This window comes from Lepisosteus oculatus, chromosome 7 (assembly GCF_040954835.1).
Source record: "Lepisosteus oculatus isolate fLepOcu1 chromosome 7, fLepOcu1.hap2, whole genome shotgun sequence".
NCBI classification, from domain to species: domain Eukaryota; kingdom Metazoa; phylum Chordata; class Actinopteri; order Semionotiformes; family Lepisosteidae; genus Lepisosteus; species Lepisosteus oculatus.
This window is the reverse complement of record NC_090702.1, coordinates 18,840,920-18,865,422: the sequence shown is the minus strand read 5'-3', so window position 1 is coordinate 18,865,422 and position 24,503 is coordinate 18,840,920. Positions and strand designations below refer to the sequence as shown.

The window sequence follows — 24,503 nt, the reverse complement described above, 5'->3', positions numbered from 1 at the left end:
TCATAATATGGCTTAGGGAGGCAAATTGGTTGAAAAACTAAGTCAGTAACCAGTATCTGACTCCATTTTGCTGTGATGACTGAGCTGAATAGTGTGTTGAGTTTGGTCAGCTTTTACAGGACTAAAGCAAGCAGTAGTGCTTGATACTGAAATCACTGAAATCACAACTGTTAACTATCCAAGACCTGTGTGCATGTACGGTATATTGAAGATCTTTATGGTATGATCTTGCAGTATTGCTCTACTGTGAGTAGAGTTGGTTTTTCCATTCCTTACTTTGAGCATTTATCTTGCACAACCTCCATCCGTTTTAGAAAAGCGGGTCACATGCATATTTGATCTACCTTACAATGTTTCAAAATATAGCCTGGATAATTTGGCCTTACTGTATGTCAAAACTTATAAAGAGTTATCATCCTCTTGTGTCCAAACTAAATTTCCTTGTTTCCATCAGCTGCTTTTCCTTAGAATTTTTATGTATTTTCCATATCCCACTTCATTTCTACCTTGAATGAGTTTTATCTTGATCATGTTTACAGTAGTAGTTTATTTTATGTTTTTTTTCATGCAATTCTCAATTTCAATCTTTATATGGACAAGATTTCTAAACCGTCTTAAATTACAAAGCTTATGCCCAGTCTTGAAAGTTTTGCTGTTGAAGAAAATCCTGCCAAGGCTTATGTGTCCTACAAATTAGAAAAATTATAATTTGTAGGACTCAAAAAAAGAAGAATTCTAATTTGTTGGGGGGCTATGTTTACTTTATATTCTCATAGAAGAACATTTGCATTGCTACTTTTCACCTCTAAAATTGCTATTATTACTTTCATAATGAACATAAACCAAGATCATTTTAGTTAATAGCATTTCCTGCAATCTACTTGAGGGCTTACTCTAACTTTAAACAGGAAGGAGTCTCTCTCAAACTGGCTACTTGTATACGGAACTAGGACTCAGTTGAAGTAATTCATGGTTTATTTGCCAGCATATTTGCTCTGAGTGAGAGTACAGTATGCTTCACTTTAAAGTTAGAGTTAGAGTACTTTTTATAACTTAATATTATACTGTATATCTGTAGTACCTTATATTTTTAATGAGGAAACCAGTAGATGTTCAGGATGACACAGTTAATCAAGGGATAGGAGTGAAGATGAACAATTCAGATTTTTTTTCCAGTCTTTCTATATGTGTTCTTTGTTACAATTAGAAACAAATTACAGAGAAACCAACATGTTTAATAATCAATGTCTTAGTTTCCATATTAATTAGTTAGCTGCCAAGACATTTAGAAAACTTCATTATCAAATGTAAACATTTGGCAGTACTCTGTGTCTTACTTACCAGAAGATCATTACTACTAATAAAATAAAAATCTATATAAAATCACAGAGATCTGTGCATTTGAGCACTTTTTAAAGGTAGTTGCCTGTTGCAAAATTCCATAGCAACTGCGATTGCATTCAACAAAAGGTCTGTCTTACACTACGGTTTGGGGTATTATCAAATGTCTTGTACAGTACATCACATCCTAGGCTTTCAGTTACATCCACCTGGAAAGTGGAATACATCCTGCTCAAATGGTTAGTGCAGTCGAATAACATAAGAAATTAGTGATAGTTACAAAGATTCGCTGTCCGTCGATAATTCTGCAAACAGGGAGGGTTCTGTGAAATTGCAGTGTAAAATGGCAGGTCAGAAGCATATATACTATACCAACTAGTTTTAACTAAGAGGCAGTCTCACTTTAAAATTTGACATACTTAAGTATCAGCTGTAATTCCTCTAGAGTTGCTTTGAATTTACAATTTAAAGTAGAATTAACTGTTTATGGTCACATGCCTCCAGTTCACTTACTGATTAGATTAATACATTTAAAAAATAACTTAGAGGTACTATAAATGTTGGAAATAGAGATGTCACCCTTCTATGATATTGCTGCAGTATGTTGCTAAATACAGATCATTGTATGAGTTTGCATTCAGTGTGCTTGAACAAAAAATGTGCTGCCCTGTCCAATTTATATTCACTGTAATATCGTCATTTACATATTAACAACATAGTTTTAGCTCTCAGTCTGTTCTTGTACAGTTGTGTTATTTTATGAAGACTTCTGAAATCCATCAATACATAGGTAATTTGCATTAGAGTTTACTTAGCAATCGTGCTTGGTTCATTTAGGCAACTTGCCACGTGTTCACAAAGAAGTGAACTAGCATTCGCTTGAATGGTGGTCACATCTCAGTTGGAGCAGTTTTTTGTTTCCACCAGGGAATGTGAAAGCAGTAGTGTTGAATTTTACAAACCAACAGAAGCAGAACAGATGGATGCCGGTAATGTGTGACTGGGCTTAATATTTTACCATACATTTTAAACTAAAACAGAAATATAAACATTGTTTATTCCCAATTCCACAGCTAATTCATAGAGTTGACTTTCTAGTGTTAATGCTATCAGAGAGTTGGCGATGGAAAATGAAACCTTAAAGTTCAATATTTAATTTAATCATCTGCTTATGCCAGCAGTTATATCTCCCTGCAACTCGGAACTGGCAACCCCCTGAAGCTAAGCATGTCTGAACCAGGTGTGCAAGTACCTGAATGGGAGACCTCCTGGGAAAGTTAAGGTTGCTCCTTGAAGAGGTGTTAGTGGGACCATTAGGGGGACCATTTTTTAAAAAAATCAGTTTTCCTTTCAGAAAAGCAACAGTAAAGACAAATACTATCTGTTTACCCTGGCAGACCAGCTGAGCTATTACAAGTTTCTTTGGTTGCCTGTCATGTTTTGTAGCATGAGCAGACTTAATGCGGGCTGATTGCTCTATTGTTAAAGGATCCTTAAGTTTTTTTTAATTTTTCGACATTTGACTTGAGAATCAATAATAATGTAATGTAGTAGTAGTAATGTTAAATTAGTAGATTTTCACTGATAAAAGAACTTAAGAAATATAGCATTGTTGCTTTATGAAAAAAAGCATAACATACTGAGCATCAAAAGAAGGTTATTACTTATAATTGAGACTTTTCTTAGCAATACTTATATAAAAGGTGTACTGACATTCTGTTAAATAGGTAAGTAAATTCATTATGCTGATTATCATTTGTGAAAACAGTTTATTAGCGCATAGTTATTGTGAAAGCCATAATTATGTAATGTAGCCACTGCTGGAAGCTAAACAAGCTGTTGATCTGTGGCACACAGGTTGCAGGTGCTATCTTGTTAGATTTTGTCCCATTTTGCTCTTAGAATCTGAGCAAATTCACAGTTGTATGAGCCCTAGATGTTATGTGTTAGCCCAGCTTATTCCAGAAATGTTCAGGGGGGCTCGAGTCTAGCTGAAGTCTAGTAGGGCATCCACAGCATAACTGTCAAATTGTCATCTTGCAAGAAAGCTTTTAATGACATACTCCACCCTCGCCCAGAGAGGCAAAGGGGTCTGCAAACACAAACCTCATGATGGTCACAAGGAGAAAAGTCCAGGAAGCTGTATTGTATGTTATTATTTGTAGGTCCTTTTCAAGTTCTTACCGCAATAGCTTAAAAAAACACTTACACTAGCTCTGTGCACAACCTTATTACACCCATGTGAGTGTGAAATTCTCAGCTCTTTACCAACTATGTAATAATTGGCACACACTGTGGCTATTTTCAGAGATTAATGCCCATTAGAAGCCTCTAGTGACAGGTCGACTGTAACTGTCACACCATTGTTACAGCATGAGGACGTGTCTTAGAATGGTTTCTCTTGTTCTCCTGTTCAAAGTAGCTCACCGGAATGACAAGAGGTCCCAGGACTGCCATGTAGTCAAGCTGCGATTAATAACTACAACTGGAGTTCTGTGACTACTATACACTCCTGCCCAGACCATCACACTTGGACATCTCGATTAAATGTTCTTTTGTACACATGAAAAAGCAGATTGTTCTGCACATCTGACATCCATGTGTGTGCTCTGCACATAACCCTGATTCGTCTCTGTAGATGACTCCTGGCAAATCTCGCTGTGGTGACTTAGTCCAGCTTTCAACATACCAATTGCACAAAAGCGTTATTTTCACATTCAAATACTCAAAATAATGCCAAAAATAGATTATAATCTAAAATCTATTTACTTTATTTTCTTTAAAATATACGTTTATTAATAGAGTGACGTTTCTTTTGATACTTAGTGTGGATGTGGAGTAACTTCAATAAATAAATGCTGCCAAGCAGGATTTAAAACATAATGGAAAATTAATGAAATAATGCAACTCCTTTCCAAAAACATGACGAGGTAAATTTGTTGACCTGTTTCTTGGAAGATGAGGATAATCAATCAGATTCACCTAAATACTTGTGGTAATGTTATTTGTAACTGTGCAGCTATGCTGGTATAAATCATTTGTAGTGCTCTTGTGTTTGCATAAACACAAGCTAATGGTTCAACCCTTGGATTCAAGAAAGGTCATGTTGTTAACAGAGAATACCACTGATATAGATTGTCTCAGAACTATTCACATGAAACCAAAATGTCCACCATAAGATTTATTGTTGAAACAAGAGGTATTTGGTATTTCTGTTTTTTCAATTAACTTTATTTGCCCGGCACAGTACTTCTTATTGATTAACATGTTTTCATATATTCACATAAAATGTCTTTAAAAGCTTCCATAAAACATTTTACATTCATTTGATCATTTAAGGGCTGGTGTATTGAAATCACGCCTTTCTATAATAAAACAATTAACTTCAATTGAAGGGGAAACGTTTGTGCTGCTTTCTAAGTCACAGTGAGCCATTTACTTGAAGACAAAAGAGTTGTCCAAAATTAAATTGTCGGTTTAGTCCATTTTACATAATGCTTAAACTTTAAAATGTTCCCTAGTTCTCTGACATTTTATTAATACCTGTACAATGCTGCTCTTATCTCCTCTAAATCACATTTAGTGGTCTGTAGAGCTAGAGAGAAGAACATTGAGTTGCATCACATCTTACAGCTTGTTTTTCTGTTGGAAAAACACTTGTCTTTTGTTAACAAAGAGCACCATATTAATTGACAGGATTTACGTCAGCAAAGTTACGAAACCATCTTCATTGTCATGAAACAAGCCATATAAATGCATTAGCCATTCGCTAACTCTGTGTCCTCAAAATATCCTCTGGGGAACACTTCTATCTTCTAATAAATCTTTTAAAGACCCTTGTGCAGTAATGTTTATATTTTATACATGTATGGAATTGGATAATTAGTGGTTTTGAGTTAAAAAATAATTATAAGACTTTTATACTGAATTTTGTATCTCTGCACAGCAGATACATTAAGTCTTTCTATAATATAGTATACGTACATAAATCATTTTAGTTCCCTGACATTTAGAAATGGATGATACTTATTGCAGATTAAAGCACATATGATACACTACCCATTCCCCCACCTGAAAATTAATGGGTCATAGCTGCCAGTTGTTTGGACTTAAATAGTTGATGAAAGAATGAGGTCAAAGGTCTATATATATATAAAACCACAATCTGTTATTAAAAGCATATACCAGTTTAAGATGTTCCACCAGCTGGGATTGACATCTGTTTAAGATTTATTAATTGCTCCTTTTAATCTTAAATGAAATGAGAAATTAATAAATACAATCAGTAAAGCCACAGAGATATATTTGTATATGTATTTATATAGATTTGTATATAATTATGATTTAGATACTTGTCATAAAACAAACAGGGAAAGATTGCATCGTCTTTTTGTTCTACCAAGTGTCCATATAAAATGAAACTATGTTCCAAATGCATTGATATCCATATGTCGCCAGCTTTCAAAAATGTTGTCCGCCTGGATTTATAGTATTTGTCAACACAGCAGCGCTCATGTACATTAGAGTAAGTGACAAAACTAGGCTTTTAGGCATTCAGCATTAGGCAGAGAACTGAAGTGGATTTAGAGCCTATTTGCTGTAAACAGGGCTCAACTGAAATAGCTGTTTGTTGCTTTCTTTAGAACTCCAGTAATGTTACTGTGCTTCGAATCTGCCATCTATTAGAATTTTTTTATTTGAAATGTCCTTTCGTCTGCATTGAGATCCCAGAATCCAGGCTGAATAATGTTTTTTGTCTTCCTGTCAGCATGGGGTAACCTTGGGAATGTCCTCAAGAACCAGGGCAAGATGGCAGAGGCTGAAAAGGCCTATAGAAACGCCTTGTACTACCGCAGAAACATGGCTGATATGCTGTATAATCTGTAAGTATGCATGACTCACCTCTGTTTTTTTCCTACATGCTGTACTGAATGCCACAATTGATCCATAGATGCTTTGAAACAATGCAATTGTTTTGTTGTCTCCCCCCCACAGGCCTTTTTTATGTCACAGTGTTTTCATTAATCATGTTCTCTAAACTCTGAGGAGGACAGCGGCTTTTATAAAATTGGGGCTCCTCTTATGCTTACATTAACCCCAAGTGTCATGGATGCTATCCTGCATACATAAATGAAGTGTTTATGCCTGAAAAGTACATTAGATTAAGTTGTTTCTCTTTCTAAAGGTAAAAAAGAGTATACTAATGCTGTTTAACAACTTATTTTTTAAAAAGTCTGAAAGTTATTTAAAATATCTATTAAGGAGATATACATGTATATTCCAGTGCAGAAAATCAAAATTAACTCATAAGTATAAATAATTTTTTAAATTATTTTTGCTATGCGTATTTGAGCTGTTTCTTCCCTTAATTTATGATTTTGTGCTAACTTTATTTAAAGGCAAATAATATATCAGATTAATCTGACACCTATTTGGTATGCATTATGCGTCATGGAGTGTCATTTTTAACACTGTGAGTCGTTAAACTTTAATTTTCAGGGCTCCTGTTTTAGTTTTTAAAGTTCATGACCTGCTTTATATTGTATAAACTTTAATTTTTGTTCTCCATTTAAAAAACAAATCTGTAAAGGTAAATAGTGACAAAACTGCTTTGTTAGCATAGAAGATTCCAGGGAGTTTCAATTAACTAAAGATGTTTTACATATAAATTAAGTTGTCACTTTCAATGGTGTCAATATACTTGATGGTAATTGGCACCACGGCTGGTGGAAATGAAATCATTCTATGAGAAAGGCAACAAAATCCTTCATTGAAAGGTTTAGTAGTAGAACATATATAATATCAGACTTTGTAGCTAATTTTGAGATTTTGTTGAATAAAGTGAAATGAGAAATGGAAAAAAAAATGTTTTATTCTCAAGTTCTATGTGTAAATAAAACAAAGCATTTTGATTTTTTCCTGAAGAGATACTGGAAAAAATAAGAAAAGAAAAAGTACATCATACAGAAACTGTCTGCTTGGTACAATATATTAATGGTAAAAGACCTGAGCTTGTTGTTGTATAAAGTCATGATACCAGAAACAACCAAACTGTTATTTTAATTCAAAAGTATGGTGTTTTTTATGTTTCCAGTGTTCAACAATGTCACATACATAATTCTGTTTGTAAGGACAGTATTTTAAATTGTATTCTAAAGCTTGTTTTATTCTGAGGCTGAATGCATGTCTCCCAGAAATGCAGGAAACAAGCAGTTGTATGTCAGCTGGGCTGAACAGAGAATATTAGTGTACTGGTTCCAGCACCTGACAGCAGATTTGCAAACATGATATGCTTATGGGATCATAGGATCAGGCACATTCCATTGTATATTCTATTGAATAAAAACTGTGTATTTTATTCATTTTTGTCATGGATTTCTAGTAGTCAGCTGAAGATCCCATATTTTAACTGAATACTTATATTCAAGACAACATGAGACCAACAGTGCTCCATTCTGCTAACCTTGAAAGGTGTTCTATTATTATTGTTTTATTCTTTTTAATTTTTTTTATCTTTATTCTTGACTGTTTTTTTATTATTATTTTGAACGTCTGCACAAGAGAAAGATTTGACTCAGGTCCTGACTTTCATTGTTGCCTTTGAGTTTGCACTTAACATATACTGTACCAATGTGTCTTTCAGAGGTTTGCTGCTACAAGAAAACAACAAGTTCTCTGAAGCACTATACTACTATAAGATGGCAATTAGTAGCAGGCCTACATTAGCATGTAAGTAAGCCTTCTTTTATATTGATAGACTCATGCATGTATGACTATACATGTATACTGTATTTATCAAAATTAAAGTTAAGTTAAAAAGGAAATGGAAAGGAGCCTGGGCACATTTTTAAATTTTTAATTTTAAAGCCCCATTAAAACTAGCAGATTAGTTCCCTACTTAATTTCATTTATTATAAATCCTAGTCTCCTTTTAAGTCATTCTCACTTCCTGACTTTAATTGGTTCCTCTTCACCTTCAGCACTGCTGAAGTTATTTTATGCTATTTTAGCCCATAATCAGCATCACTCAGCTGTCAATGAAATTAAATTGTATTATACCATCAGCTGTGAAGAGGACATTCATGTACAAGTACCTGTGTCGCTCATGTATTTAAGTGTTCTCCATTGTTTTATCGGTCAATTCACAGTAGTTACCCACAAAGTACACTCTGCTTTTTGTGACCGATATTTCTACACATGCAAAATATCTTAACAAAGAAATGGCACCGGCTTCCTCACAGACCAGATTCTCATTGACTGCTTGAGTTGCAGTTAGAAGGGACCTTTGAGTATTAGCACAGCTGTTCATTGATGATAATTTTACTTTGTGAAAGAAAACTATTTAGAGAGCTTTCAAACAACTTAATTCCAGTTATTCTCATACTGGTGTCCAATTTACCATTGAAAAGTATTTGAACTGTTAAGTACATTTTTAAAACCACATATAGTTTCTAAAACATTTTAAAAAGTTTTTTTTATTCTTGATGATCTGCTAAGTACTACCTCATTTGTGCTAAAAAACAGAAACAGGGTCATTGACAGCTCTTGGTGGAGACAATGAAAAATATTGAATATTCATTGGGGGATTAGTTGGCATGGATGCTTATTTACAGCATGTATTGATGGGGATACAACTACTGCAAAATTAGGTTTTCAAATTATAAATTAAAATATACCTTACCAGCAGTTTGTGAATGAAATGTTCTTCATTAATCTGTATTTTCATGAATATTCTCTTTGCAACAATATGCTTTTATTTGCTAATTTATTTTGGCTAAACAGTTCCACAGAATGTAAATGTAAAACCCCACTTAGAAGATATTAAAAAAGGCACTAGCTGGGTAATTACTTATTTCTGAGTGTCATTTCAGGTTAGAACTGATTTACCTTATGTGTTTCACTACTGTAAAGCTCATCTGAAGGCTGAAATAATTGCCTTCAGATGAGCAATTATTCTCAAAAGCTGATCCTTTTGTATTTCCTAAGCTATGAATGGGAAAAATAATTGTGTATAGTGTGCTAGACATTATTTGAGCAATATAGCAACCCAGGATAATTCTGCCTGTAGTCTGATCATCTTGAGACATGTCGTTACACTGTAAATTCAACAAGTGCCTTTGCACCATGTGGCTGGTGTGGTGTTTTATTCTATAGGTGCAAACAGTTTGTTCTAAAAGAGACATTAGTAAGCCTCAAATGTTTAACATGATAAATAATTATGTGACTTTGTTGCACACAGCTGCATACTTGAATACAGGGATCATCTTGATGAACCAGGGAAAGCTGGATGAAGCCAAGCGGACGTTCTTGACTTGTGCGGATATTCCTGATGAAAACCTGAAAGATCCTCATGCACATAAAAGCTCAGTGACCAGCTGTCTCTACAACCTCGGGAAACTCCTGCATGAGCAAGGACAGCAGGAGGTACGCAGAATGTGCTTGAAAGCTTTTCACAGGTCCACGCTAGGTCTGGGCTTCAAAAGGAGCTCTTGCCTAATGTCAGCAAAAGCTGATCCTTTTGTATTTCCTAAGCTATTAAGATGATGACTATACAGTTAGAATGATCATTATCTTCTCTTCATCCTCCTGACCAAGTGTGACTGAAGCTGAAAAGAGTAATTCTAGGTAGTTCATAATTTGATGCTATTTCATTAGATAGCATTCAATTTGATTATATGTATGAGAGACCCTGTCTGCTACAGTTAAGGGGAGTACCATCTCATTAAACATATGGTCCCATATATGTGAGCTTTCTTTTCCAGACAAGGATCTTTAAATTTAATTCTTAAGCATACAATGGATTTTATTCAATTTGTTCTATTAAATAGCCTTAGTAATTTTCAGGTTTCTAACTGTAGACCTCTAAAATAAGATCAAACAGTTACAATATAGCCCCAAAGCAATATAGTTTTGACTGTGTCGGCAACAACACTCCAAAGATCCACCCCCTGGTATGAATTCTAGAAGCTGAAAGTTCTGTGTATGTGTTTAAATTGTAACACAGTTTAGACCTGTTCCTTACAAATCCATCAAATGTTTAAGAGCAGGTCTGTATGAAAAAAATAAATAATTTCCAAATAAAATGTAAAGAACCATAGTTGTTGATTATATTCTTAGTGCTTAAGATAACAAATCATAGCAAGCCATGAAAAAGTGCAGATACTGTTACTTGTTTCCTTTACAGTCTGTTTAAAGTAACTGTAGATAACTTAACAAGTATACATACATACAACATACATTGACAGTAATATTTAGAAAAATAAATATCCATTCTCCTTTCACATTTGCAATTGCTTTACATCTAATACAGTATGTAACTAGATATGTGGGTTGTATAGATAAATGCAGTGCCTTACCAAATAATTTATTTTTGAAGTAGCACTTAATATTTGTTATTTATATATATAAAAAAACAAGTATAAAAGATGTAAGTAGATAATGAATTTAAAAGAAAAAAGGAAAAGTTATCAGTGCACACATATCCAGAACCTTTGCTGTGCCAAGCCTTAATGAGTTTTGGAACACAAAATGACCTCCTGTTTGTGTGGAATAATAGTGATTAACAAGATTTTAAAATAAATACACCCGTCTCTTTACAGTCCCACAGTCGTATAATTAAATCAAACATTAAGACATGGAGGGCACCCATCAGAATGTCCCCTCTAAAACTGAACAACCAGTTAGAAAACTGGTTAGAGATAGGTGACTTTCAAAGAGTTAAAGAGTTCAGTAACTGAGATAGGAGAAAATGCCCATGGGTTTACAATATTGCTATTACTCCACAAACGGGAGACTGAAAAAAAAAACCATCTCAGATCCCATATGAGTTTTGCAACAAAGCACCTTAGTCAGTGGTTCTTACTCTTTACTGCAGTCTGCACCCCTTTGGTTATCAAAATATGTTCTTGCACCCCTTTGCAAAAATCATTGAAACAGGTCAGCTCTTTAAACTTAAAATATATCATATCTATAAATGGAAGGGACATATATACATACATAATATATATATATTAATTGCACAGTAAAATTAAGAACACATTAGAAATTACACACAAAGTTTTTAGTAGCTAGGCTTGTTGGAACAAAGTAGTTGTACAGTACATACGAGCCTGGGCTTAATTTGTATTATTACAAATTATCTGGCTTGCACACCCAGGGCATCTCACACCCCAGGTTAAGAACCTAAATCAATGTTCAGACATTTGGCAAAAGGTTTTATAGTAACACAAAACATAATTGTTAGTTTGTAGTCTAAATGCAAAGGATTACATCTGATGCAGAGCCAACACAGTGCATCACTCAGTCCACATCACCCTTACTGTCAAGGACGTTGGTGGCAGCAGTAAGTCCTGGTTCTCATTAGCAGGGATTGGAAATCACATTGACCTTTTAACATGAGAATGAGCCAAAGCTCAAAGCCAAAGCTATGTTGGAGTGGCTTAAAAATAAGAAAATTAATGTTCTTGAGTGGCCCAGTCAAATCCTGATTTGAATCGTGTTGAGAATGTGTGGAAAGGCTTAAAAACTGCTGTCTGTAAATGATCCCCAAGCAGCTTGACAGAGCATGAGCACATCTCTAGGAAAGACTTGAGGCAGTAATTGTGCTTCCACCCACTATTGAGTTCATGGCTTTGAATACTTATGCAATCATAATTCATTTTTTTTCTCTTTAGTTTTCCTCATATTTATCTTAGCTTCAGACATTTTCAGTCTGAGCATTCAGGTTTTGAATAAACTATTAATTTAAAAAAGTGTATGCATTATTTTGTAATTTCACAAAATGGGACACCATAGGAACAGTCTGAATATTACATATATACACTACATAGAATTCACACCATTTCTGCACTTTTCTCTTATGTTTACACATTGTGTAGTGTGTTTTCTCTTTTATTTCCTATGTTCTTGTTTCTAAATGTAACAATCCTTTTTTAATAGACTGCTTCGGTAAGTCTGATTCTAAAATATTCTCCTTGTTTTTCCCTTTTTAAAAAACATTGGCAAGCTAGTAATGGCATTATGTCATCATCAAAATCATTTCATTAGGAAATTTTGATGTGTGCAGACCTTAGACTTTACATAACACGTGTACTGGATATTTGATTTCATTGGTATTCAAAGTAACAATAAAAAACTGATTACAAAAGATTCCTTTCAAGTTAGTACCTTACCTTGTAAAGGAAATCTGTGTGAAAACAAACAACCAAAAAATAACCAATTTTTAAAGAAAGTAATGTAAAATTAAAACATTCCCTACAGACACTGTATTTTAATAGAATAGGAAAACTTGCTTTGACTTAATGCACTGAAAAACAGTATATGCACTGATGTGCTGCAATATTTTCTGTCAAGTATTGACACTTTAAGCCAGACATAAGCAGAGAAAATATTTGGAGATGGAAGCTGTGAGGATTTTTTTAAAATAACAAATATATACATTATTTATCTCCTGTTTTATTTTTAGGAAGCTCTTTCAGTGTATAAAGAAGCAATACAAAAAATGCCAAGACAGTTTGCACCTCAGAGCCTGTACAACATGATAGGTAAGTATTTCCATTGCTAGATGAGCTATTGCCAGTGATGTTCAAGGTGTTGGAAATACCATTCCATTTTCTGTGGAAAGAAATAACACTAAAGTGACAGAATTGCATTATACTCTTCAGTTTCATGGTAATAGTGAAATGTAACTAACCTTAGAATGTCATAGCATTTATTGCTAAAATGTTCTCTTATTTTTATATCAGATGGCTGATAGCCATTAGACAAAACTCATTAGAAAGATGGAAATCTAAAAATCAAGATAATGCCATGAGTTATTGATTTTTTTTAATTATGCATTCATGCATGCTTAGCATAACTTGCTTCCTGCTGTGATTATATATTTTTCATTGTAATATAGCTATATGAAAATACAGTACTTGACAATTATTCTTATGTAATGAAAAACATACATGTGACCTTGTTTCTATGTGCATTCATGCTTATTCATGATCGTTTAAGCTTAACAGGTTTTGTATCATTTTTTGTCAAGTGGAGCTAAATAAAGCTCACATAACTCTTCTTTTATGTACTGTATATAGTGTTCATTTAAACCCTAGCATCAGTGCATCTAAAATTTGATAGAAGTATTCTGGAATTTATTATGTAAATGCTCACCACCTGAAAATCTACGAATAGACAGTGAGTGCAAGACAGCTTTCTTCATGACAATTTGCAAACCCTCTGAATTTTGTTGTTTTCAGTTTTTGGTTCATATTCCTAAAGGTAGAGAGCTCAGTAAACAATTAGCACCAAATTGTACTATGAAAAACTATGATGTCTCTGGTAAAGAAAGAGTTTTAGAGTTTGTCGAATTGTCTTTGCAGCATCCAGTCCACCCACTTCTGTCTTCAATGTCCCTAATTTTACACCACTAATAGGTAAAAGTGAGGTGAAACATGAATCTTGGAGCAAGTTCAAGTGAAGGTTAACTGTAAGAAACCTTTTTGTATCACCACACTAATTACATTAAAAACGTTGTTCTAGGTGGATTTTAAATTAAGGAACCATATTATCAAGTTCTTGTAATAATATATTTTGAGGCTCAAAATGAGTGTGTATTTTTTCAGGTGGCAGAGGGCTCGGAGTGGTGAACATAGTGTTGTCTTATGGTTTGTGTTTAAACTCATCATCAGTATTGTATCACTATATCAGTCTTGCACATCAAATGTACTGTACCTGAGGTCAGCCACATCTCAGCTCTGAATACGAGTTCTCTAGAGATGTTTTACCAATCCCTGTTTATCTGAGCTGCCCTGTCTACATTCAGCGCCTGGGTGTGTGTTTTTATTTTTCATAGGAAATAAAATGCCTTCACTGGGAGGTCCTATTATGAGTTACAGTTATTTTATTGGGAGCAAAAGTAAAATAAAACTTTATTAGGCCAGTATACTAACCTTGAGAAATACAAAATGAATTGGTCAACTTAACATTTGCCAAACACTAATGTACTAGGATTTTGTAGTGCTTTATGAAGTTCAGAAAATGTTTTAAAAAGTAAAGCTCTTTTGCATGGCAAATAAGGGCCTTGACATGAAAGGTGATTTTTTAATTTTTATATCTTGTTATTATTGATGTTAGCCGTGCATGTTTCTAGTATCCATGTTAGTATCTAAGTATTTCCAAAAACGCTGTTTAGCTTCACTCTGTTAACTGTTATTACTTGTATTTCCTCCATGTCCTACAAATGTCCATTTTTGTTAATTCTAACCCTTTATCTTAAACATTCACCATTGTTCTGTTTTTTGTTGAGTTTACTTGGCTGTCTCTGTCAATCAGGAAACCATATACTGGTAGCATGAATGGCTTTGAATCTTTGCTTGGAAAACTAACCTTCTTATTATGTGTGCTTCCAGCTTAATTCAGCATAATATAGTGCAGCTTTGAATAATTCTCTGCCTGCCATACAGCTAAGAGGAATTATTTGCAAAATAATTCCTGTTAAGGCAAAAAATCCAAATATCTCATAATGTTCCGTCATCACAATAATGATGCTTCATTAAATAGTTTCATATTTTTAACGTTTATTTGAGAGTGTGGTATTTCAGTTTCAACCAAACTTTTCAGTTCAAACCGAATATACTGCAGCTACTTTATTAGGTGTTTTTGAGAGGTAATTTAATGAGAAAGACAGATTTTGGGAAGTGTGTAAGTATATCTATCGGTCTTTTTACTTTATTTGAGTATAATAGCTTCAGTTCATTGTTATGCAAATTTTCATTTATTAGAAGTGCCTTAAATATTGCTAGAGGCAAACTATGTTGGCCATTTGCTGTATAGCTCATTTTAATAACTCCAAAGTCAGGTTCCTGCCAGTTTCCTGCTGCTCTTGCAAAATCCTCGTTTGCTACTGAGTATCACATTTCAAAGTCATCCTGGAATATAGCAGTTTTTTTGGAGGAATTCCTTCTTCTGTCACTAAACATGTCAGTAAAACAGTGGAAAGATGTGTGCTTCCCTAACCTCTGACATGACCTGCACTCTACCATAGGAGAGGCCTACATGAGACTGAACAAACTGACGGAAGCTGAGCACTGGTACCGGGAGTCTTTGCGAGCCAAGCCTGATCACATTCCTGCTCATCTCACATATGGGAAACTGCTGGCTCTTACAGTAAGCCCCTTTCTAATCTACTGAAATCAACAGTAACCTGTGTTCTGCCCTTGGTATATCTTCTGCTAGTTTGGGTTTTGAGGTCATTGCATAGTTAAGTCAATACATCCTCAATTAAAAGTACATTTAGATAACATTGAATTTCACAAGGTGCCCTTTAGTCAGAAGATTCTAGAGTGATTGTATCTTTTTCTCCAAGCTGTTCAGTACCTTTTGTATCACTTTCTGTGCTATAATAATAGTCATTTGAACATATTTGATATACCCTGCTTGAGCATGTCTTCTGTCTTAATGAATTTCACAACTGAAATTGCTGATATTTCCCTTCTTTATGGAACATTTCACATTCTTCAGTGTATAGTCTTGCTGTCTTTCATATCTACTGTGTCTCTGTCTTGTGTCATTTCAGCTTTTGGATTAAACAGTGTCTAACCAGTAACTTTAAGGATTATTAAAAAGGAGTAGGGGGATAGAAGATTTGCCAATTAAAAAAATGGCAGATCGCATAGAGAATGTGCATTTTAAAGTTCAAGATCAGAGCAGCTTGTGGAGTACATAGTGTAAATTGATAGATATGTTGCAGACTAGTGACGTGAAGGTATTCATTGGTGCTTAGGTTTGTCAGCACTAATAAATACTGTTTTATTGTTGATGTCAGGAGATGTCTGGAAAAGCTTAATGAAGGACTTGGAAAGTATAATTTCATCATTTCCAAACTTAACTTCCGAGAAAATGTCAAGAGTTTTCCTGTTCATGTCTCCACTGACTGCAACTGTCCTTGTTTTTTGGGGATTTTTTTTCTTTTTGGGATGAAGTTGTAGTCCCATTTTTTTTTTCAAATTCAGTTAAACTACATTTTAAGTAAGATATTTGAATTTAGGTCATTGCTGTATGTTCATGATGAAATGGATGAAAAAGCCATTTGGCTTCTTGAAATGGAATTGTACAGTTAAGAAGTATAGCATTTTTATTACATACAGTATCTGGAGCTCTTGATGTTTTGGTTCAATGCATGTAAGAATAATTTGGCAATCAGTGGAATCCCGTTAAATTTAAAGGCTTTTCTGATGCACAGCCTTACCTTGGATGTTGAAATGGTGAAAGCCTGAGTAATTGATGGAAAATTGACTTGTGTTGCAGACTCCACAGTAATGCCTGACATGCTTTCAGACATTAGTATTTTAGGGAAAGGCTGTTTTTTTCTGCTTCATGTCCTTTAGAGTGGATTTGAGTACAAATGACCTCTGTTTGTTTTGGGTGAGTTGTCTTGGATTGCCCAGAGCTCCTAAATTATTGATTTTTGTTACTTTTCAGAGGTTGTTACAATAGATCTGTTCTTATGCAGAGCAGATGTTGCTACCTCAAGCATAATGCTGGCAGCTCATCTAAAGTAGCCCTGTTTGTAAAGTTTTTAAAGACAAGAGCCTTGTATAATGCCTTGATTGCCATTTTCATAGAGAATTAATTAAAAGAAAACATTTTTAAAATGTACTAGGATCAAAGGCTATGCTTTCCAATATGTAATGTATGGGACATTTGTTTCAGATTGTTTTATAATGGCTTTAGTGCTCAATTTCTTTGTTAGAGGGTAATAAAGGGTTGTATTACGTCATCATCAGGAAGCATGATGTTTTAAATCATGGCTGTACAAGTCACAGGCTCAGTGTTATTTTTTTTTTTACTTTAAAGGCGCACAGTTTTAATAGGTTTTAACTGCAAAGAGATATTAGTACTATAAACCAGTGGACTACTTAATCATTTCCAGTGACTGTTTAAGTTTTTGATATATGTTATAATTATTTTTGCACAGGTTGGATTAAAAGTGCAGTGTCCTGTTTATGAGATAGCTTTAAAAAACTAGATCATTTTGTTGCTGAAAATAAGAATCTCCCAATTATTTTTTTTATTTTTTCTAGAGAACTTTGGACATCCAGATTTAATAACTGCTAACAACTCTCAGTAGAATTAAAACTTGCAGGCCAATTTTGAACTGTATATTGTTTCCATATTTTACTAAAATAGGAAAAGGGTCAGATTGAATAATCTGTTGAAAGTGGATGAATCTGTAACTTTAAAGAACAGTGGAAGTAAAACACCAGGGAGAAACTGCTGTTTAAATAGAAATAAATTCTGGAGCATCTCAGCTCTAACGCAGTGAGTTACTGCCTTTCTTCAGCTGCCTGGCTTTTGTTTTCTAATCACATTCTTCATTCCTTTCAGCACATAAAGGGATATTTAAATGTACAGCAATCTGTTAAATCCAGTCAGGATTCATAATGGTGATGCTTCAAAGATAAGCGCAAAGCACAGTTCAGTGGGGCCAGGAAAATGTTCACTAGAAAGTCGGAATATTGATCCGATTGAATAATCCAATTGTATTTTTTTTCATTCTAACCAACAATATAAGGTCCTTTGCAAAAAATAAGCCATATGCCTTGTACAAGTCCTTTATATGAATATATAAATATATATGACATAGGAAATTAAGAAACAGCACATACAGTAACTACTTGTCCATAAGAAAGCAAGAATAAAACTAGAAACAGAAATGTTATTCTATTAGTATTAGGGTAGGGAGGACAAAGGCAGCATTATTTTGACCTGCATTACGTTTGCTGCCCCTCTCCAAGTTACCTGAACGCTAAAACTGAGAAATATGAAATTGTGTGCCAAGACACTGTTAGCTGCAGGCTGTTGGATTCTAGTTTTTTTTTATTTGTTTATGTATGTTTGAGCTGTCTGTTCCACTGCCCATATATTTGCCTCTGTAATAATGAAAGACACCCATATGACAGCACATCTACTTACAGCTGACTTTTGTTACATTTGATGAAAAATAACAAGTGAACTGCAACCCCTGTGGCGTGTCAGCTTTGTGCACTCCAGTACTGGAAGTTCAGATCCTAGTGGGGGGGGGTGATGAGAATGTGTCCTATTTCCGAGAGTGAGGCCATCTCTCTCTAGAAGCAGGAGAGTGTTGCATTTGCACCCTGAGGGTGAAAAATGAACCTGCTGATTTTCTGTTCACAAAATAAACTACACTAGGTTTTATTCACAAGCAGTGAACATGATACAGCTAGCCTAATTTTAGCGGAAGTTTTAGTTCTCGACGTTGAGTATCCCAGGTGTGCAAGACGGAAAGAATCAAGGACACTGTTTTTCATAATGACATTTTCGTACACCATATATACTGTACATTTGACAAAGTTAGGGTAATGCTAAAAGCATTCATATTCAGGTAAAATGATAAAATAGACAAAATAATTACGACAATAAATAATTCTAACAATGATCACTAATTCATTATAATGCTTTAATTAAGTATTGTAAAAATATTGTGCAGCATGGTGGCACAGTCGTTAGCATTGCTGTCTTGCAGCACTGAATCCCTGAGTTCAGTTCTAGACCTGGGATGTGATCTGTGTGGAGTTTGTATGTTCTCCCTGTGTTGCATGAACTTCTCCAGTTTCCTCCCACAGTCCAAAACCATACTGGTAGTCTAATTTGTTTCTGGGAAATTCTGCCCTGTTGTGAGTGTGTGCATGTCTGTGTCTGAAATAATTATTAAATGTACACAAGTTATATATGATACTTTTTGTTTTTTTAATTTTCTATTTTATATCCATCCAGTTTGGTATAGCCAATTGCTGACCTGCTTGGCTTACTATTGCAACCTTCATATTGATCGGGGAAATGGACAACCTATTAACACACTCTCCAGCCCATTCACGGCTCAGAGGTGACAGTCTGAGAGCTTCTCGGGCCTCGTGTGAGAGTTAGCTTCAGCTCTAGGAGTGCTGTATCACTTATTGATGGCACTACTGACTTGTACATGCTTAGCAGGTCCCAGAAGTTTCTGATGTGTTAAAAGTCAATTGGATGCTATCTGACTGAAGCTCTGGTTACACTCAACCAATTATGCTTTAAATCTTGTGGAGTTATAAAGCTGTATTAATCAAATTTTAAGTGGCATTGATTTTACCACCTTTTCAAATAGAAAATACAGGCATAAAAACTATTTAAATAGTATGCTGAAGGAATTGTGCATTTGTGCTCCTCCAAACCTTTTTTTTCTCACAATAAGTGTTAATTTAGTACGATGGTAAAAGTTTTATGAATGTGGCCCACAGTCAGCTAATGAAATAGCCAAATCTTAGCACATTTTCTACTGTTTGTGCTACTCAGGAGTCCTTTGGCTCTTCAGTTTTATTTCTTTAACAATCAAATTAATTTTTAAAAGGGAAAATGCAATGCAGAATAATAAAAAATATACAGTAAATTATATCAAACTGTAGTTAAGAGTGCATTAGGTCATTAAGTATGTTAAGTACTTGTAGTGACGCATTCTGTGACATCACACCCATTGCAGTGTTCCTGGACACACAAAAAGTGTGTGTACAAACACCATAGCTTAATATTGTGATACATTATGTTGATTAGATCAGTGCTTGAACTGATTTGCCACACACTGCCAAGCTGTGTGCCTCGTTTCAGTGCTAAATTAAGTAGATCTCTATGTGATACATATGTACTGTATATAGGAACCTACCACATCCACAATAATATAACAAGACAAACAATACTTATCATTAAGTATTTAAGATGCATTTTAAAGGGTTTTCATAATTAAGGAATATAGTTTGTCTTTTCTGTTGCATTTATGTCTGGGGATCTATTTTTGTTTTTGTCAATGCTAGTGGAAAACAGAATCTGACTAGTCTTGTGCAGCCAGCTTTTGACCTAATTTCCAGATGGCTGGATTAAGTCCGTCCATCTCGATAACTGCTTAATCCAAAACAGGGTCACAGTAACCCGACAGATAATGGTCCCAAGACAGGGTACACCCTGTATAGGATGCCAGTCTGTTCTCACTCACAAATATCTAAGAGGGGAAATTTAGAGAAGCCATTTAACCTAGACAGCATATCTTTAGACTGTAGGCAATGCCAGCTGTAACCACTGTGCCACCCAAGATAAGCATAAAACAAAATTACACTTATTAGAAAAAGACCACAAATATTAGACTAAGTCACAAAGACATGTAGAATATGAAATTATTGACATTAAAACATTAATAATAAATTGCTAAAATATCTGCATCAGAAATCTAGTTAAAAAGTATAGGAAAAGAGTTTCTAAAACAAGATGTAGAGCTTAGTGTTTTAGAGGAGAGAAGAAAATAAAAAATAAAATTCCAAGTTCAAATTCCAGATATTTGCACATTTCTAGTGCATTTAGCTCGTGTCTTTATGCAAGGTAGTAGACATTTGAAGTTATTACTAAACTGTGGCAGTGCAAAAGTTACAAACATTAGCATAAAACAATGTAATACTAAAATTTGGAGATGGATCGTAGGATCTCATGCAAACTGTACATTAACAGACTTTAGTTCTTTAGAGATGGTAGTTTTGAGAAATGTCTAATACTGGAAATACCTTGAAAATCACATCGGTCAGCATATTTGTTGAATAGGATCCCAGTGTTATGATCCATGTAAGACAGCAGAGTTCTCTGCCTATATTTCTGTTTTTTCTTGCATAGCTGCATACAGTGCAGCTCTTTAACATAAATCATATGGTTCTAGTTGATTACACAACTTGTCTTCTGACTTTTTTGGATGTTATACTGTTGAGAAATTTATGTTTTTATATGACTAGTCTAATTCCCATGCCCAGTCTGTATGCATTAGAGCTTTTGGAAATTTCAGTTCGGTTTAGAAACATTTTGCATTTTGCTTTTAAAATCATAATTAAAGCTCTCAGTTTCTTTAAACTGAGTGACAATAGGAAAATTATTTTTCTTTTATTTTATATTTTATTTCATATAGGAAAATATACTGAGGGAATATTAGATACTATTAATCGATTGCCAAGTCAGAAGTCATGCAGTTTGTTTGAGATGCTTTTAATTATAGGTAGAAAGGAAGGCACCAAAGATGGAAAACGTTTCAGAAAAAAAAGAAGAAACTGTAAAACATTTGCTAAGATAAATATTGAAGACAAATTGCAGTCTATGACATACATGTTCTTTGGTCAGCTGTTTCACATTTTATATCCACTGTTCAGTTTGTCTGCTGTGACCAGGCAAAGAAAATTCCAATTAGCAATCTTTTATTAATTGCCAGGAGGTGAGTGATGACTTTGGTATATTTGCAAATGCAAAATAATTACATTTAATAATATTTCACATTCAGGTGTTTAAGCCTTTCTTTTCAAATGCTTCCTTATTTTCGCCGCTCATGAGGTGAATCCTAAATTCAAGGAGAATTTCAAAACTTAGAATCCCGTTAAAGGACTGGCAAGTCAGATCTTGTTTTTTGGTATTGTAGGAAAGGCTGTGTAGTAAGAGTGGGAGTGTCTCTACAAAACAGCTGCGTGCTCCTACTTCATTGTTCTTTTTTGGGTTTTTCCTCTACAATCAAAACTCGTTAAAATTCCAGTGTTGTGAGAGCATGAAAATGTTGCTTTAAATTGTTAGCACTGACATTAATGGCGTGCACTTTTCTTGGAACATTTTTTGAAAATGAAGGAACATTTGTTGTGAGTACTAGAAAAATAATCCTTTAGCCCTAGTTAAGGGAGGTGTTTTAGTTTTTGCTAAAACCACTTTTTTTTAGGCAGACATTTTCAAAACAAACCAATAAAAAACAACACAAAATAAAGTTTGTTTAGTTTTTTTTCTTAATAATTTATACCAAACTGAAAGCCTGGTTAACCACATATCCTTTACATCTGCTTTACAAATCAGGTAAGCCTAGCTAGATGTACCTAACACACTGCACTGACTGAAGATTTGTGATGTTTTCTTCTGATTGAAGGCTTTTTGAGATTAATTATCAAGACTTACATTTACATCACATACATCACATACTGTACATTTGGTTGTGATGTTTGGATTTTTTCGGGGGTTGTTGTGAATATCCAGAGTAAAAATGTATGTTCTTGCTTCTCTGAAACGTTGGTAAGAAAGCTTAATAAGATATAGCTGTCTTGTTAATGTACTTTTAACAATATATATTGATTTGGTGAAAGTCATTCTTTTAGGGCAGAAGGGCATCTTCTGTTTAAATGTAATGAACGTATTAAAAGCTGAAATAAAGGAAGGTTAAAATTAGCTTTAAAGAAATCTTACCTGGACTTTTTATAGCTCAGTGGCATTTATACCACCCCAGATATGAATCCACATCATGTGGTAACTTTGTTAAGCAACACAGAACAAGCCCAATTCAGGGACACACAGCAAATTACAAAAGTGTTAAAACGTTCTCATGATTGCTGTGCCTCACTCATTCTTCTTTCCTCCTTGTACAAAGTGCTTGATTTTGAGATTAGTTAGATAACCTCCTTAGAATGAATTGGAAATCCTTTCTTTTGTGCATGTGTCTGCTGGGCACAATGGCCAAAACTCCACAAACTGTTACCATTTAGGCCACATGTTACATTTTTAGGATTATGATTTATGCTTTAAAAATACACGAAATCATGAAGGGAGAGGAAATGTGACCTCTTAAATCATGGTACGGCAAAATAAGCCTTAGAGAAAGCTCTTTAAAAGCCTAAAATAATCCTCTTTTCCTTTCCAGGGACAGAAGCTTGAGGCAGAGAGGTACTTTTTGAAGGCAATTCAGCTAGATCCCACAAAAGGAAATTGCTATATGCATTATGGTAAGTAGCTGATATGATTAAAATCAAGCATTTTCTTCAGTTCAGGGTTATAATGTTTTAAAAAACACATATGTTGAATTACTGTATCTTGAACTGTTTATATTTTTTAGGTATTGTGTAAGTTTGTCTTCAATATTTTTTTAATGAAATGTTGCAAACAGTACTGGCTATGGGGTTATGGAGAAATAGAACTAGCCAAATTTAATATGCAGAATATTTAATTCTCATTTGTGAAATGCAATGATGCACCCATATGTGCTCAAATAGATGTTGTGTGTCCCGGCCTAGAATACAGAGGTTATTTTTAAACTTTTAAAGTTTAGGCATTCAAATTGGGAGATATACTGTAGTTGTAGAAATGGATCCCAAATTATTTCTCGTGTTCACCTACATTTTTGTTTAAAAGTTTGTATTTATACACATTAGAAGACTCTTAATTACTTATAATTATTCATTTCAGTATGTGCCATAAACAATTGTCTTACCATGGTATTAGGAGAGGTTGTGACATTGCTGTACAAGATAATAAAGCTATTGTTTTCCCTTTTCACAGTCTTTTTTATATAGGGGTATCTGACATGAATGCACCATATCATTCATACTACATAAGATGTTTGAGCTTTAACATTTAACATGTATTTTCACAAGTGTGTTAAGAAATAATGAAACGATCCCACTGTCAAAACATGCAGAATGAAACAAACCCTTAATAAAGTTTATTTTAAAGAGTAATAGACATGTCTAAAGTTTACAATTAGTGTTTAAGCATGCTTAATTCTTGGTTATCCAATAGGGAAACAAAATAAGTAAGTATCCTGAAAGTCCCAAATTCTGAAAGTCTAGTCCTCATATTTTATATTTTGAAGGATTAACCCTATGTGAGCTATATGAATGCATTACTGATATAAGTAATTCACATTATGGAGATAGATGTCCCTTATCTGAATGTATTTCAGGACTTTAAGGCTGTTTCAGGTGTTGTTCATTTGTTTTCTAGTTTTCTAGAATTTTGATAGAACTGTATGTGAAGTCAGCAACTTTAAAATTATGTGTAATTAATTTTTAATCAACCAGTAGGAATTATACAATTAATTCGTTTTACATGCTACATCATTATTATAATCTATGCACATATTGAATATGTAAAATCGGAAAAAAATGCTAATTACAAACTGCAAAGTAGAGATACTGAAGTAAGGGTTTATGTTGCCTAAAATAGAAGGAGCTGTTTAATTAAGGCAAAATAAACCCTTGGCAAAAAAAAAACTTTTTAAAAAACTGTCATATACTGCTAAGTATTCAAATTGCTTTTAAGGATTTTCAGTCTTCTTGAAGTTTTATAAAATC

The 24,503-nt window shown here is 34.1% G+C and overlaps 1 protein-coding gene across 1 annotated transcript in view; it reads left to right on the top strand.

The window, feature by feature from the left end:
* Positions 1-24,503, top strand: part of tmtc2a (transmembrane O-mannosyltransferase targeting cadherins 2a) — a 168,839-nt gene that overhangs the window by 109,804 nt on the left and 34,532 nt on the right. Inside the window, exons 4-9 of the mRNA XM_006633607.3 lie at positions 6,110-6,224; positions 7,985-8,070; positions 9,581-9,765; positions 12,806-12,884; positions 15,371-15,492; positions 23,075-23,156. Of these exons, the coding sequence (XP_006633670.2) occupies positions 6,110-6,224; positions 7,985-8,070; positions 9,581-9,765; positions 12,806-12,884; positions 15,371-15,492; positions 23,075-23,156 (669 nt within the window). The remainder of the gene's footprint in view (positions 1-6,109; positions 6,225-7,984; positions 8,071-9,580; positions 9,766-12,805; positions 12,885-15,370; positions 15,493-23,074; positions 23,157-24,503) is intronic.